The following is a 15,152-nucleotide window of genomic DNA, read 5'->3' as shown; positions in this document are numbered from 1 at the left end:
AGACACGGGTCTTCTTTAATATTCAAATATAATCGTGATCCTTATTTATATAAATATTTCTTCGTCGCATGATTTCCGCATTGATTCTTCAAATACGAAATAAGAGGTCAAAGGGTCAACCCGGAGACCGCCCACCACGTCAAAGGTCACAATAAAATCAGACTGCTTATTTTATGTGCTTCCAAGAACATGACATTCTAGTTTTTCCCCAATCTTATTCAAAATCTGCAAACTATGACTATTGTAAAATCAGACCGTCGAATTTAATATCTTATTGTAATCGATTACATTATTAATTCCTACGTTGGTATCAAGGCCCATGTAAAACCTCAATTCGCACTCTTTTCCGAAACTTTCCGCAAAAGAAAAATTAGTTATATTATATCATCAATCGCATTCAAATTTACAGCACATCCCCAATCCTACGGAGTGTACCCCCAAAACTATTTGTACTGGGAATATTCCATTATTATATTCTATTTCAATTCCTACTCCAACAACGAATCCAAGTCCCTTATAAAACCCCACAACACTTCTCTTATTTTCCACAAACCTAGCGAGCTTAGACGCAAAAAACACACACGCGCATTGCATTATTGTTTTCAAGTCTTATTAGCGATGGGTGGGAATAATATTGTTGTGATCTTCGACTTCGACAAGACGATAATCGAGTGCGACAGCGACAACTGGGTGGTCGACGAATTGGGCGGCACAGAACTGTTCAACGACCTCGTTGGGACGATGCCGTGGAACTCCATGATGGATGGGATGATGAAGGAGCTTCACGAGCAAGGCAAGAGTATTGAAGACATCTCAGAGGCTCTGAAGCGGAGTCCGATCCACCCGAGAGTGGTTCCGGCCATAAAAGCAGCTTGGGGTGTGGGGTGCGAGCTGAGGATCGTGAGCGACGCCAACGAGTTCTTCGTCGAAACCGTTCTCGGCCATCTCGGCATCAAACACTGCTTCTCGGAGATCCACACAAACCCCGCTTTCCTCGACCAACACCAACGCCTCCGGATTTCGCCTCTTCACGACCCACAAACCTTCCCTCAACACAACTGCAACGCTCTCTGCCCTCCCAACATGTGCAAGGTATAATCATTAACCCAACATTATATTAATATCTTATCATGCGTGAAATTATTGTATACTAATTTTCAATTACTATACACTCCAGGGCGTTGTTTGGGAGAGGATTAAGGCTCGTCTAGCCGCGGAGGGAAACAAGAAGAGAATAATCTATCTCGGAGACGGGGTCGGAGATTACTGCCCTACCTTGAAGCTCGACGCCTCCGATTTCGTGATGCCGAGGAAGAACTTTCCGGTGTGGGACTTGATCTCCCAAAACGCGTCGCTTGTCAAGGCCCAAATCCACGGATGGACCGACGGGGAAGAGCTCGAGAACATCTTGCTACGACTCATCAACACCATCTCCGCCGAAGAAATCGTTCGTGATCACTTTGAAATCCACACAAACGTTCCTACTGTGCCACCAGAGCCTTTTCTAGTTCAAAACGCTTTGCCTTTGGTTAAATAAATAGAGTAGTAATGATATGCTTTCAAGACAAATATTTCATTCTTTCAATTCATTCTTGATCTTCATCATACATTTTTCTTGTATTGTAGTTTAAATACAGTGGTCATATATTCAATATATTTACATTGGCAAACTAGTAATGTATTTCCGGCCCCCGGGAAGTTGTTCAGGATGAGGCCTCCCTCTGGGTAATGTATTTCATGAGTTTCAAAGCAAAAAATACCGAGTATATTTTTTTAAGTATTGGCAAGGGCTATTCTATCGTGATGCATTAGTTTCTTTAATTTGCCTCGATGTACTGATGCAATGAGCTCATTCATTTTGTTTTATTCATGTTTTAAGGGTTTTTTTTTTACTTTTTTTTTTATTATTCGCGGGGATGGTTAATTTTGATGGAAAAACAAGAATTGAAGCTGTACATTCTACAATGAATGAGGATATGATACGAAAAAGTACACTTGGGAATCTGAAATAGAAGTTGATGCTTTTAGCTTCTATAATGCTTACGCCTTTAAAGTTGGTTTTAGTGTTCGAAGAAACAAAAAAAAAGTCTGATCAAACTGATAAGATGATTAGAAGAGTTTTATGTTGCTCGTACCCTTAAAAAGTCATACATGATCTGAATGTGAAATATTTTCGAAGTCGGACAAGGTTGAGATGTTTTGCAAAAAAATGAAGATGAACTCTAAACAAACAGATATAATATCACATTATTTAGTTTGCATTCACATGCTACATCAAGTTCAAGTAATTAAGAGTCATTTATGCCGATCTCATGAAATGTTAACTTTGTTTTAAACAGCTAAAGTTGACTATTTTGATGTTCGTTCAAAAACAAGTTTGAACTAGAATTAAAAAAAAAATTATTAAGTCCGCCTAAAATTTTTAAAACTTTTAGGTGCGACATATCGCACCGGATAGTATTATTAGGTGCGACATGTCACACCCGATACCACTTAAAATGAGCGAAATTTTTGATTTTCTGGAAAGGTATTTGGTGCGACATGTCGCACCCAATGCTCATTTAAGTGCGGCATTTAAGTGCGACATGTCGCACCGAATACCCTTTCGCACCAAAAAATGAAATTTGTGGTAGTGTAGGTAGATTTTTAGATATAAAGTAGTTGTCTAGTTGTACCAAAAAATGATTAAATAATGATATTTGTATTCAATCTCTAGATCCGTAACTCGTCATGAGAATGTTGCAATTATTCTTTATGACTACAAAAACTATTTATGGTCGTCACAACTTCAATGAGGATAGACCATCGCTACTTAGGTGATGAAGTTAGTTTTGATACCACTTATAAAAAGAATAAAGATGCACTTTGTTGATCTAAACCATCATCAGCATACTATTATTTTTGGCACGTCATTATTGTATGATGAAATGGCTGAATTATTTTAGGCTTTTGTTACAATATGAATATATTAAAAATGTCAAAAGCTATTCTTATTGATCATGCAGCAATGACTAAGGTACTAGCTTCTTAGTGGCCTAAACCTTGTGTGCTTGGGATATATATTAAAGTAGCGAAACAACTCAGCAATATTTTTGGGGAATACCGAGAATTTTTTGCAAGTTTAAGTAGTTTCATATATGACTTTCAAGATGAGGAAGAATTTTTTGAAGGACGGAATAAGATGAACGGAGGTGTTGAAAGTTAATCCCACATAAAAAAAAATTGATTTAATAGAGTTTAATGATATGTCATTATTTTATTGGGGGACGTAAAAAGTGACATAGCTGGGAGTAGTGGCATAGTTAAGAATTAAAGTCGAGGGAAAATTTTAAAAAACAAATTCAAAGGGGACAAATTTTAAAAAATCATACAAATTTGGACTAAAAATAAATAATTATGGTTAAAAATTACAATTTCCAAAAGTTTAGGGGGCGTTTTGCCCAACCTGAGCCCCATGTTGCTCCATCTTTGGCTGGGTGAAGGGATTGTGAATAACGACATGAAGTTTGTGCCGGTTGAGTTTATAAATTTATATTGTTAAAAGAAATTGGTAGTGAAGAAGTTCAACTAAAACAAAGTCGCATGAAAAAAAACCCTCGACGTGTGATCCTAAACTATTTAAAAAAAACCATAAGTTACGCCACAAATTTAAAGTTTTCAATAAAAGAACGCTAAAGTTCGATTTAGGATCGATCTTTAATAGTGAAGTCAATACTACTTTGGCTTCATCTATAACCTATAATTTTCAAACTACATCGATTTAAACAATAACATCTCGTAATGGTAAGCTAATACGTTTCTTTGTTTAAGTGGGTCTCACATATCAACATCATCTAATAACAATTCCTCAATTTTCTATGGGCCCACAATTTTTTCTAGGACTAATTTGCTCTACAAAATAAAAATGACTAGTATGAAACAATAGTGAGCTACTTGCTCCAATTTTATGCTATAAACTAGCAAATATTTTTGGACAACAATATTTTTATAAACATCTTTTTCTAACGTGTTTCCACATTGAGTCTTTCGTAAAAATATAAGGTCAAAGGTCAACCCTAAGAGATCACCTGTGATGTCAAAGGTCACAATCAAATCTGACAGCTTATAGAGACCTTCCAAGAACAAGGCATGCTTAGTTTTTCTTAAAATAAAAAAGCGATCTGACTGTAATCGAATTCATTTATAGTTACTGTACTGGGAATATTCCATTGTTGCTCTTTTTCAATTCCCACGTTGAAAAATAAAATTTCCCCAATATATTTCTAAATTAATTGGCATACCTTAATACTATATTTTAAAAACTACTAATCCTACTCCTACGTATAGCGACTCCAAATCTATTTGTACTAGGAATATTCCACTATTATTCTATTTCAATTCCTACTCCAACAACTAATCAAGTCCCTTAGAAATCCCCCAAAGCCTTCTCTTATTTTCTACATGCTCATCGAGTGTTGCATCTGCCGCTTCAAAGCCCAATCCACTCCTGATATATAATAGGCAGTAAAGAAACCAACAAATAAAAAATCCCTTAAAAATCAGGGATAATTAAAACATATAAGGTGCACATCAATAATCAAACATAATCATCAATGAGAAATAGCTTTGATATGTAAGTGAAAGTCCGAGCTAACCGTACACTTGTGGTAGTTTTAATCTCATTCCACAAAGAAAAAAATAATCATCTCACTCGTGTTGCTCGTCGGAAGGTCAGTAAAAAGATGGAAGTCATCATAATACCACCTGCTCTTCACCTTCAAACGGTAAAATAAAAAAATAAAAAAAAATCCTCCATAGTTGGGGCAACCCTCCGATGATACTAAGTATGGCTCGAGAAAAAGCCATCATCCAAGACGAGGGGTTACAGATGTTCCTCGGGAGCGATGATGCTATCCGGAATATTGAACTCTTTTCGGATCTTCTTCACATATCTTTATTTCACCATGGACGACCAATGTGAATAATCTTCCGAGGCCTCAAAAACATCATCCCCTCGAAAAGTCTTCGGCTCACTTCCGTGGATTTATGGATTCATTGCTTAATTCCCTCACCTCCGTGGCAGAACACTCGGAAAGAGAGATATACCAATATGTATAACTTGTCTATCCCAGCCAACTTCTTTGGTATGATACCAACTACTCAAGCGAATGATCGAAACCGGAGATCCGGAAGGAAAATATCCTGACGAGCTTTCCAAGTTTGTTGCAATGGGCTTCTTAGTTATGTGCGTTAGTTTATTTCGCATTTACTCTTGAGGTGTCATTTTTTTACTGTGAAAATAATGGCATGAAAACGTACAATTTAAAATTTAATTATATTAAATATTTAAGTATAAAATAATTTCATTGAATTTTAACGACGAAAACATTTCGCTACAGTTTATATTAGTTTCATAATATTTGCGTAACATGTTAGACAGCTATAAAGTATTAACAGCTAAAATATATTTTGACACGTATTCGTATTTCTTTTATAGTAACATTTTTTTCGGCGTGTTTTCCACGTTGAATCTTCGGAGAAAAGACAAGGTCAAAGGTAAACCTGGCGTACGAGATCACCTGACATGTCAAAGGTCACAATCAAATTAGACGGCTTATGCTAAAAAAAGCGATCTTAATATAATCGATTTCATTTATTAAGATCCAGGAATTTTCCATTGTTGCTCTTTTTTCAATTCCCACGCTGAAAAATAAGAATTTCCCCAATATAATTCTAAATTAATGGGCACATTTTAAAAATATATTTTAAAAACTACTAATCCTACTTCCTAGCGACTCCAAAGCTATTTGTACTGGGAATATTCCATTATTATATTCTATTTCAATTCTACTCCAACAACGAATCAAGTCCCTTATAAAACCCCACAACACCCTTCTCTTATTTTCCACAAACCTAGCGAGCTTAGACGCAAGAAACACACACGCGCATTGCATTATTGTTTTCAAGTCTTATTAGCGATGGGTGGGAATAATAATATTGTTGTGATCTTCGACTTCGACAAGACGATAATCGAGTGCGACAGCGACAACTGGGTGGTCGACGAATTGGGCGGCGCAGAACTGTTCAACGAGCTCGTTGGGACGATGCCGTGGAACTCCATGATGGATGGGATGATGAAGGAGCTTCACGAGCAAGGCAAGAGTATTGAAGACATCTCAGAGGCTCTGAAGCGGAGTCCGATCCACCCGAGAGTGGTTCCGGCCATAAAAGCAGCTTGGGGTGTGGGGTGCGAGCTGAGGATCGTGAGCGACGCCAACGAGTTCTTCATCGAAACCGTTCTCGGCCATCTCGGCATCAAACACTGCTTCTCGGAGATCCACACAAACCCCGCTTTCCTCGACCAACACCAACGCCTCCGGATTTCGCCTCTTCACGACCCACAGACCTTCCCTCAACACAACTGCAACGCTCTCTGCCCTCCCAACATGTGCAAGGTATAATCATTCATTAACCCAACATTATATTAATATCTTATGTGTGAAATTATTGTATACTAATTAATTCAGTTACAATACACCCCAGGGCGTTGTTTTGGAGGGGATTAAGGCTCGTCTAATTGCGGAGGGTAACAACAAGAGAATAATCTATCTCGGAGACGGGGTCGGAGATTACTGTCCTACCTTGAAGCTCGACGCCTCCGATTTCGTGATGCCGAGGAAGAACTTTCCGGTGTGGGACTTGATCTCCCAAAACGCGTCGCTAGTCAAGGCCCAAATCCACGGATGGACCGACGGGGAAGAGCTCGAGAACATCTTGCTACGACTCATCAACACCATCTCCGCCGAAGAAATCGTTCGTGATCACTTTGAAATCCACACAAACGTTCCTACTGTGCCACCAGAGCCTTTTCTAGTTCAAAACGCTTTGCCTTTGGTTAAATAAATAGAGTTGTAATGGTATGCTTTCAAGACAAATCTTTCATTCTTTCAATTCATTCTCAATCTTCATCATACATGTTTCTTGTATTGTAGTTTAAATACAGTGGTTGTCCCATACATATATTGCATTTACATTGGCAAACTATATGTTTCCGGTCCATCACAAAATATGGTATCCAAAAGGTACACCAAAATATGTGAAGGAATGAATGAGGGAGTTAATTGAAATTAATTGAACGGGAAGTTCCTAACTGTAAGTCTTCAAAAGGGCGTGGTTGATAAAAAAAATTTAAACTTAAAAACCATACCCTCAAAATTAAAATCCTGTCATTTACAATCGTCGGGATTTCGCCGCCGCTTTTGCCACTGGCGAACGACCGTTTCGAGCCCCGGTCCCGGAATTTGTCTCCGTCTCAGGCTCTCGAACATTGCTTGTCTCCGGTAATATATTTTCAGGATTCGATCTGAGTTTTAGCATCACCGAGTTTTGTATACAATTTCCGTTACAATAGATCTCCATTCCCAATCGTATAAATACGCTTAACCTAAGTTTTCTATTAAAACCTCACGCATATACTTATTCTTCCATCAAACCAGCTTTTGCTTCTTCTCCAACCAACAGGGCCTCCTATTCTTCTACCATCGAACACCACCATCGAAATATCAACATCTGGTCAAAAGATTTGACATCTTTACCGTAATTGTATATTTGCAGAACTGTTCACGTGGAATTCTGGTAAATATGATGTGCGTAAATAATTAACTAAATTACAAAAGTCAATGTTTTTAGGCAAGACCCTTCAATTTTCTCTCTTTTAATTTTGTATTCTTAATTTTTTCTCTTTTATATTTTTTATATTTTATTTTTAAAAATGTTTATAATCATATCCAATTAATTTAAAGTTCAAAATTTGTAAACTAACCAAAATTTATCTAAAATTAAAAAAAATAGCAAAAATGTGCAATAATCAAGTTTCAAAATTAAAATTAATCTTAAGATTAATATTTTTTAAAGTGATAAATTGCTAATAATAATTGTCAAAAAATTTGAGCTCGGTGTAAAAAAATATTTGACAACGTAATTTTCGCTATTTTATTGAAAATTTAAACTTTGGCTATTTTGTTAATCAATAATTAACTTTAAATGATTATTTTGTTCTCCTTTAATTTATTGTGTGATCCCTCTTTTTTTGGGGGTTGGTTCCTTTATTTTTCTCAGTCTTCATATTCTTCTTCTTCTTGCGCTCATTCCACAGGTTTCATATGCTTTTGTTGCTATTTGACCAGTTTGTCTTAATTTCTCTATCTTTTGTCTGTTTTTATTTTGTTTACATATATTATCCTACTGTATCTATATTATGTTTCCACTGTATTCTTCTTTATTACCTGTCCCACCGTGTGTTTGCTAATATGCTTGTAAGAAAAGCGTGATAAATTGGTTTGCAAATTTTTAAGATCACACATTTCTAGCGTATACCATGAAACAAATAAGTCCAAGCTCTTTAATTCTAATCACAATGTCTGATTCAGGTTTTGTTGTAGATTTCTCTTTCTTGGATCTGGGAACCTCGGTTTTTCGGCTTCAATGCCTGTCGGATTAACTACCGGAGGAGGCTACATTCAGCCCAACTTCATCACAAACTTCCCCAACAGCAGATTCCATAGTAAGTCTCTGTGGTTTTGATCATGTTGGAGAAGAAGAAGTAAAAAAAATAAAAATAAAAATGTAGTCTTTATAACTGTTTTTTTTTTTTCACAGGTCTTGTGTCGAATGCTAAGCTTAATAAACAGACTAAATCCGTTTGTGGGTCCATTAAGTCGAAAGAGGACCGCGATAAGAACGAGGATCGAAAAGCAGACGGGCCTTTGGTGAAGATGTGTGGAATAACATCAGCCAGAGACGCTGCAATGGCATCGGAAGCCGGGGCCGATCTCATCGGGATGATCATGTGGCCAAACTCGAAGCGCTCTGTCTCGATCTCCGTGGCCAAGGAGATCTCTAGAGTCGCGAGGGAGTTCGGGGCGAAACCCGTCGGGGTGTTTGTGCACGACGATGTCGATACGATACTCCGAGTGTCTGAGGCAGCCGAACTCGAACTCGTTCAGGTAAAAATTAAAAAAAATAAATAAATAAAAAAAAAATAACAAATTGGATTGAATTTCCTAAACCGTTATATTGATCGATCGTATGTGTTGCAGCTTCACGGAGAAAGATCTAGAGCGTGTTTCCCGGCTTTGGTACAAGAACGCCGGATCATATACGTCCTTCACGCGGATGAAGATGGAGATCTCATGAACCGAATATCTCCCGAAGAATGCTCTTTGGCTGATTGGGTTCTCGTGGACAGTGCAAAGGGAGGCAGGTTAGCTGGCAATCTTTTCTTGAGAAATCGTCTTTTCGCGTTTGGTTCTGCTTTATATATATGTATATAAAAGGGTTGTTGATTACAGTGGTAAAGGGTTTAATTGGGCGAATTTTAAGCTACCGGAGACAGTGAAAAGCAAGCACGGTTGGCTTTTGGCTGGAGGTTTGAAACCCGAGAATGTCGGAGAAGCGATATCTATTCTCAGACCTTACGGAGTTGATGTCAGCAGTGGAATCTGCTCCTCTGATGGCGTTCAGAAGGATCGATCCCGTATTTCTTCGTTTATGACTGCGGTTCGGTCTGTGAAGAATTGATTTATACACTGACGCCATTTAGACGTGAAAAATATCCTTGAGAGACTAACGTCCGTTCGTTGACTTGTAATCCAAGTTTTCACTTTCCACGTTTTTTTCCCACCAGTTATAAAACACCTGAGCTATAGAGGACATGATTCATCACCGGGGCTTCTACTGGAATTTGGCAAGAGAAAATAAATTAGCTGTACACTTTCGTTATTGTTTGATTTGCAGTGATATTAATAAGAAAAACGACTGTTAAAATAAGCGATCAAGAACCACCTTTATAAATATATTTTTGCTGAACAAGGCATTATTGAACTTTAGCCTTGTATTTTGTCTACTTATTCTGATTGTGGAAAAACAATTATTTAATAATAGTCTCTTTTTATTGTTACACATTGTTGTCGTTTATTGATTTCTTCTGCAGCTTGCCCAGTATTCTGCTACAAGCTTGGAGAAGTAAGAATTAGAATCAATAAGCTTTGAAGGTTGGTCATACTCCACAAGTTTTCCTGAAAAAAAAAGCAACAAAAAATCAAGATTCATTCCATTATATCTGTAGCATAATGAAAGGTGTATATATATATATATATACACACACATACCATAAGAAAGGACCATGACCATGTGACTGTCAATGACAGTGGGGACTCTATGAGCGACGGTTATGACAGTGCAATCCACAAACTCTTCCCTTATGATTCTCTGCAGGATTGCGTCTGTTGCAGAGTCGATCGATGCCGTGGCTTCGTCGAGGACGAGAATCTTGTTCCTCTTCAATAAGACCCGCCCGAGGCAGAACAGCTGGCGCTGCCCCGCACTCCAGTTCTCTCCCTCGTCGCTCACTGTGCGCTCCGAACGAAATCACTCATCACGGTTCCAAATCAAGACCCAACAAAAACCTGTACAAACTCACTCACCCGATGAATCGAGCAGATTGGGGAGGCCGTTCACCGTCTCCTTAAGCTGGCATTTCTCCAGAGCCTAAAGATGAAGAATGAATGTTATACAGAGACAACAAGGGAATTTTAATTTTTAACTTTTTTTTTTTTTTTTAGAATGAGTTTTCACCTTCCAGATTTCGTGGTCGGAGTAGAGGCCAAGAGGGTCCATGTTGGTTCTGATGCTGCCTCGGAAAAGAGTCGGCTCTTGGGGTATGATGCTTAGTTTCATTCTGAGGTCTTTTAGACCGATAGAGGATATGTCAAGCCCGTCGACGATAATTTTACCGCTCGTTGGCTCTACGAGACGGAACAACGCGCTTATGAGCGTGGTTTTCCCGCTTCCCGTTCTACCCACGACTCCCACTCTAGTCCCTTCCACGAACGTGCAAGTTATGTCTTTGAGTACTAATGGAGAGTTTGGACGGTACTTAATCTGGGGGACAAAAAAAATACATGTCTAAGACAAATGTACATATCCGTTGAAGTATAACAAAAGAAGGATGCGAAAAAGAGATTCTGTTATCTTACATTCAGAGAATGCAACTCTATTCGGCCCTTGGTTGGCCACGAAAGAGGCGGTCGATTGCTCTCGATTATCGCTGGAGGCTCGGGTGGAATCTCCATGAACTGTTTGATCCTTTCGACCGAGACAATGTAGTTCGATAAATTGCAGTACCATCGGGTCAAGAAGACTTGTGTTCCCGTGAGTGACAACGCATACGAAAGAGAAAGCCCGATAAGCCCTACAAAGACATTCGATAATCGAAGAGAACTTGATAAGACGACATAGGATACAATACGCAACTACTGAAATCGGGGGATTTTTTTAATAATTTTACCGGGAGCCACTTGACCCTTTGGCAGCAAAAGGAGGAAAAACGCAGCGGTGAAGAGATTCAGATTCTGAAGTGCTTCGATTCTCATGACGACCCACTCGATGGACGCGTTGGAGAGGAAGAACAGCGACGCGTCCGCGTCTACAAGCTTAAGGTAGCTCTGAAAGAACCTCTCTTCCGAACGAAAAGCTCTTATTGTCACCGCACCTTGCGCCGTCTCCGACACAAAGTTTGTCACTGGAGCTTTCGTCGTGCCGTTGATTCTCACTAGCTCCCTCGCACTGGCTAGGTAATAACTCTGGATCAAAAGTAACAATTTCGCGTTGTTTTTTTAGCGACTATCCGAATAACTTGAAGAAGAGAAGAAAAAAAAAAGCTCAACAAACTGAAGCCGTCTACCTGAACATATTTAGTAGCGACTAAACTGAAAACAGCGACGAAAAGAACTTGCCAAGTGACAGAAGCCATAATTACGATTGTCGCCACAAGTTCAGTACTGGCTGCAATAACAAACACCGAAGCGAATGGTATGTCAAAGTCCAAAACGCCCAAATCTGATGAGGCCTGCACCAAAAAAAAAAGGTGTGATTGTTTGTTTTAGTTTCTTGATTGTCAAGTAACCAAATAAAGCTTACTCGGGTGAGGATTCGGCCGATGGGAGTTGAGTCGAAGAAAGACATGGGGGCGCTAAAGATTGCATTGTTGAAAGCGGAGAAGAAAGCTTTCGAGGCTTTTAGGCCGAGGTGGGCTGAGAAAACCGCCCTCAGGTACACCGCCAAGGTGCTGAGAGACGAAATAGCAGCGTAAACCCCAACCAGCACCGCGTCTGTGACGTTCGGGAGCTGAATGGCGAGAGCTAGCCAATAGGTCGCTCCGGCTTGGAGGAGAACAAACAGCGTCTGAGTCAGCACGCTCAGAGACAGAAGCCACGAGCCATTTGACACGGCAATGTAGTCCCGGAATGGCTTCCATCCCAAGTCACCGGTCTCTCTCTCTTCTCCTTGTGTCAGCTGCGACGAAGCCACCGATTTCGCCGAGATATCTCCCGCGCTCTTCTGCTTGGAAAACGACCAGTCACTCTCTTTCGCTGCTTCGCCTGAATAGTCAACCGTCGCCACTGCGTCTTTATGGGCGCTCACGAGCTGCTCGAAAGCCGTCCCGGCTTCTAGTAGCTCGTCATAGCTTCCCGATTGACTAATCTCTCCTCTCTCCATGACCTGACAAAAACAAAACTTGACCGTTGACTCCAAAACCGAGTGATTCGTTGTGTTGTGTATGAAGAAACTCTCACCAGAATCCTATCAACGCCGGAGAGAAACTCGACTTGATGGGTCACGAGAATCACGGTCTTGTCTCTAAGAGCGGTCATCACACATCCCTACACACCATTCAACGACAAAGATCACACACACACGGAAAAGAGGCTTGTGTGATTGATTAGATTCCGAGTAAAATATATTTCGGACGTTGAAGAGAAGCGCGGCGGTGTGAGCGTCGACGGCGCTGAAGGGGTCGTCGAGGAGATAGACATCGGCGTCGCTGTAGACGGCTCGGGCGAGCTGAATCCTCTGCCTCTGACCGCCGCTCATGTTGATCCCTCGCTGCCCGATCTCGGTCAAGTCTCGGTGCTCGAACCCGTTTATGTCCTTGTCCAACGCGCACGCCTTGATCGCCTCCTCGTACTTGTCCTCTCGCATCGCCTTCCCGTACAGGACGTTCTCCCGGATCGTCCCGCTCTGAATCCACGGCGTCTGCGACACGTAAGCCACGGACCCCGCCACCTCAGCGCTCCCCGAAAGCTTCGGAATCTCTCCCAGCAGCGCGTAGAGGAGCGACGATTTCCCCGACCCCACCGCCCCGCAGACCGCCACTTTCTGCCCCGGTCCCACCTCCAAATCGACCCTCCGAAGCGTCGTCGTCGGAGTAGGACTTTCTCGCGGGGCGTTCCAAGCGAAAGCTCCGTCGCTCACGGCCACGACTTTCTCCGACCGGGAGAGACTCTTGCTCTCGTCTCTCGCGACCTCGTCCTCGACGAGAAACGAGTTGAGCCGGTCGAACGAGACCTTGACCTGAATCAACGCCGAGAGAGCCTCGGGGATCATCCGAACCGGCTCGGCCAATGTCCTCAGCGTGGCCAGGACCGTGAACACCGTGGCGGCGTCGAGCCCGGCGCCGCCGCCGAGGACGGCGCACCCGGCGAAAACCGCCGCGGAGACCATCGTCGGAGACATCCAGTAGAGGAAAGTCCCGGCGGCTTTCTTCAGCTGAGCCCGAGAGAGCCACGAGAACTCTTCTTCGCGCTTCGACTCCACGGACTCCCTGAAGCTCTCCTCCCACGACTGAAGCTTCACGGCCTTCATGCTTCCCAGAGCCTCCGCGGTGGCCGCGAGCCGGCGGTCCTGGCCCGCCGCGAGCGCCAGCTGGCACCGCTGCAGGGCTCGGGCGAAGGGGACGTTGAGGGCCGCGCAGACCGCCAGCGGGGCGAGGCCCGGGATAGCCCCGCGGCCCGCGACGCAGACGAGCACGGCCGCGGACAGGACGAGCTGCGCCGCGGAGCTCCACGCGGTGTGGAGCCACCAGGGGAATTCTCCCATGCGGTAAGCGTCCACGGAAACGTACCCCGCGACCTCGCCGGAGGAGTGCCTTCCCCGGCCGGAGATCGAGAGCCGGAGCTGCTTCTCGTAGACCGCCGCCATCAGCGCCGACCGGATCCTCATCCCGCTCCGCCGCGCCCGGAAGAACCACTGACGCTGACTCAGCGACTCCAACGCCTTCGACAGAACCAGCCACGTCAGGATCGCCGCCCCGGTCCCGATCCCCCGCTCCTCGCCCTCGCCGTAGCTTACGAAGGAGAAGAGGATCAGCGGAGACGTTACGACCGCGACGGTCCGAGCCAGCGCGAAGAGCCCGACCACCGCGTTCTCGCCCGCGTGGACTCTCGCGATCGCCCGGAGAGTCGCGTTGCCGGATTTTCCTTCCTTGTCTCTGGCTTCGGAGAATCTTCGGTACGCGAGGCCGGCCTTGTCTTCTCCGGCCAGGCCCGGGATGTCTTCGAGCTCCAGCGGCTTCGAGAATCCCAGCCGGAGAAGAGAGTTCAGCCACGAGAATGTCAGCTTCCCGAAGAAGCCGGTGAGCTCTATCTCCGATGCTCGCTTGCCGAGGAGAGGCTCGGTCAAGCTCCGGCGAGAAGCCATGTCTTTGTGGCGGGGAATAGAGACAAGAGAAGAGTGGATGTATGTTTGATATGATAGACAAAGAGTTTTAAGTTTTATGACTACCGATATATAATCTTTGTCTGGACAAGCAATAGATTTTTAGCATGTTGTTTATTAATACATATGATATTAGATGCTCTTCTGAACCAATCATATGTCACCAGATCTTATCATCACAAGCAAATGACGAAACTGTCGTAGTATTAATTATTCTCATTTCTTGATTCTACAGTTTCTTGTCACGTACCCAATTATTATTTTTTATTTTCGTTTTTATGAAGTGAAGTAAAGTGGGTTTTTTTTTTGTTTTTTGTTTTGCTGTTAATTTTAGGTGTCTCTCATTTATGTTGGTACCACAGATTCCAGTTGTTACATTATCTTTAAGAAAATGTCGTGGAAAATTATTGACGCTTTATAAACTCTGTGGATGAACAAAAGTTGACGTTGATCGGAGCAAAAAAAAATGTACAAAAAGTAAACGAAGAAATTATAGAGGGCAATAATTGATTATAAATGAAGAAGAAAACGCGATACACGAGAACAAGAGATTTTCACCTTCATATAGTTTTATTATAACATTATCTTTAATAAAGGCAAAGTCTGATAATGCTTAA

At 42.1% G+C, this 15,152-nt stretch overlaps 4 protein-coding genes across 4 annotated transcripts; 3 read left to right on the top strand and 1 right to left on the bottom strand.

The window, feature by feature from the left end:
- Positions 1 to 555: 555 nt before the first annotated feature.
- Positions 556 to 1,774, top strand: LOC149385794 (inorganic pyrophosphatase 2-like). The gene is made up of 2 exons (XM_089626003.1): positions 556 to 1,092; positions 1,178 to 1,774. Exons 1-2 carry the CDS (start codon positions 619 to 621, stop codon positions 1,535 to 1,537), a joined length of 834 nt encoding a protein of 277 aa, XP_089482129.1. The 5' UTR covers positions 556 to 618; the 3' UTR covers positions 1,538 to 1,774.
- Positions 1,775 to 5,892: 4,118 nt separating this feature from the next.
- LOC149385793 (inorganic pyrophosphatase 2-like) lies at positions 5,893 to 6,956 on the top strand. Its single transcript, XM_089624977.1, has 2 exons — positions 5,893 to 6,434; positions 6,523 to 6,956. The coding sequence occupies exons 1-2, from the start codon at positions 5,958 to 5,960 to the stop codon at positions 6,880 to 6,882; spliced, it is 837 nt and encodes a 278-aa protein (XP_089481103.1). The 5' UTR covers positions 5,893 to 5,957; the 3' UTR covers positions 6,883 to 6,956.
- A 1,122-nt stretch (positions 6,957 to 8,078) lies between these two features.
- LOC149385792 (N-(5'-phosphoribosyl)anthranilate isomerase 1, chloroplastic-like) lies at positions 8,079 to 9,751 on the top strand. The gene is made up of 6 exons (XM_089624978.1): positions 8,079 to 8,134; positions 8,409 to 8,542; positions 8,638 to 8,984; positions 9,078 to 9,241; positions 9,330 to 9,542; positions 9,665 to 9,751. The coding sequence occupies exons 2-6, from the start codon at positions 8,464 to 8,466 to the stop codon at positions 9,684 to 9,686; spliced, it is 825 nt and encodes a 274-aa protein (XP_089481104.1). The 5' UTR covers positions 8,079 to 8,134; positions 8,409 to 8,463; the 3' UTR covers positions 9,687 to 9,751.
- Positions 9,752 to 9,798: 47 nt separating this feature from the next.
- Positions 9,799 to 14,615, bottom strand: ABCC8 (multidrug resistance-associated protein 6). The gene is made up of 10 exons (XM_089624976.1): positions 12,790 to 14,615; positions 12,615 to 12,701; positions 11,959 to 12,540; positions 11,723 to 11,887; positions 11,327 to 11,621; positions 11,016 to 11,230; positions 10,615 to 10,920; positions 10,464 to 10,527; positions 10,149 to 10,388; positions 9,799 to 10,055 (listed from the first exon to the last, which is right to left on the bottom strand). The coding sequence occupies exons 1-10, from the start codon at positions 14,515 to 14,517 to the stop codon at positions 9,952 to 9,954; spliced, it is 3,786 nt and encodes a 1,261-aa protein (XP_089481102.1). The 5' UTR covers positions 14,518 to 14,615; the 3' UTR covers positions 9,799 to 9,951.
- Between the last annotated feature and the right edge of the window lie 537 nt (positions 14,616 to 15,152).

This window comes from Urtica dioica, chromosome 9 (assembly GCF_054948205.1).
Source record: "Urtica dioica subsp. dioica isolate 48M chromosome 9, U.dioica_male_clone48M_v1_H2, whole genome shotgun sequence".
Lineage (NCBI taxonomy): Eukaryota > Viridiplantae > Streptophyta > Magnoliopsida > Rosales > Urticaceae > Urtica > Urtica dioica.
The sequence above is the reverse complement of the archived record's forward strand: the minus strand, read 5'-3'. Positions and strand labels throughout refer to the sequence as shown.

Coding starts and splice junctions, on each gene's coding strand:
- LOC149385792 (XM_089624978.1), top strand. CDS start 8,464: ATGCCTGTCGGATTAACTACCGGAGGAGGCTACATTCAGCCCAACTTC. Junction 8,985..9,077: donor CCGAACTCGAACTCGTTCAG/GTAAAAATTAAA, acceptor TATGTGTTGCAG/CTTCACGGAGAAAGATCTAG. Junction 9,543..9,664: donor TCGTTTATGACTGCGGTTCG/GTCTGTGAAGAA, acceptor TTTTCCCACCAG/TTATAAAACACCTGAGCTAT.
- LOC149385794 (XM_089626003.1), top strand. CDS start 619: ATGGGTGGGAATAATATTGTTGTGATCTTCGACTTCGACAAGACGATA. Junction 1,093..1,177: donor GCCCTCCCAACATGTGCAAG/GTATAATCATTA, acceptor TATACACTCCAG/GGCGTTGTTTGGGAGAGGAT.
- LOC149385793 (XM_089624977.1), top strand. CDS start 5,958: ATGGGTGGGAATAATAATATTGTTGTGATCTTCGACTTCGACAAGACG. Junction 6,435..6,522: donor GCCCTCCCAACATGTGCAAG/GTATAATCATTC, acceptor AATACACCCCAG/GGCGTTGTTTTGGAGGGGAT.
- ABCC8 (XM_089624976.1), bottom strand. CDS start 14,517: ATGGCTTCTCGCCGGAGCTTGACCGAGCCTCTCCTCGGCAAGCGAGCA. Junction 12,702..12,789: donor CCGCCGCGCTTCTCTTCAAC/GTCCGAAATATA, acceptor AATGGTGTGTAG/GGATGTGTGATGACCGCTCT. Junction 11,231..11,326: donor AAAGGGTCAAGTGGCTCCCG/GTAAAATTATTA, acceptor ATGTCTTTGTAG/GGCTTATCGGGCTTTCTCTT.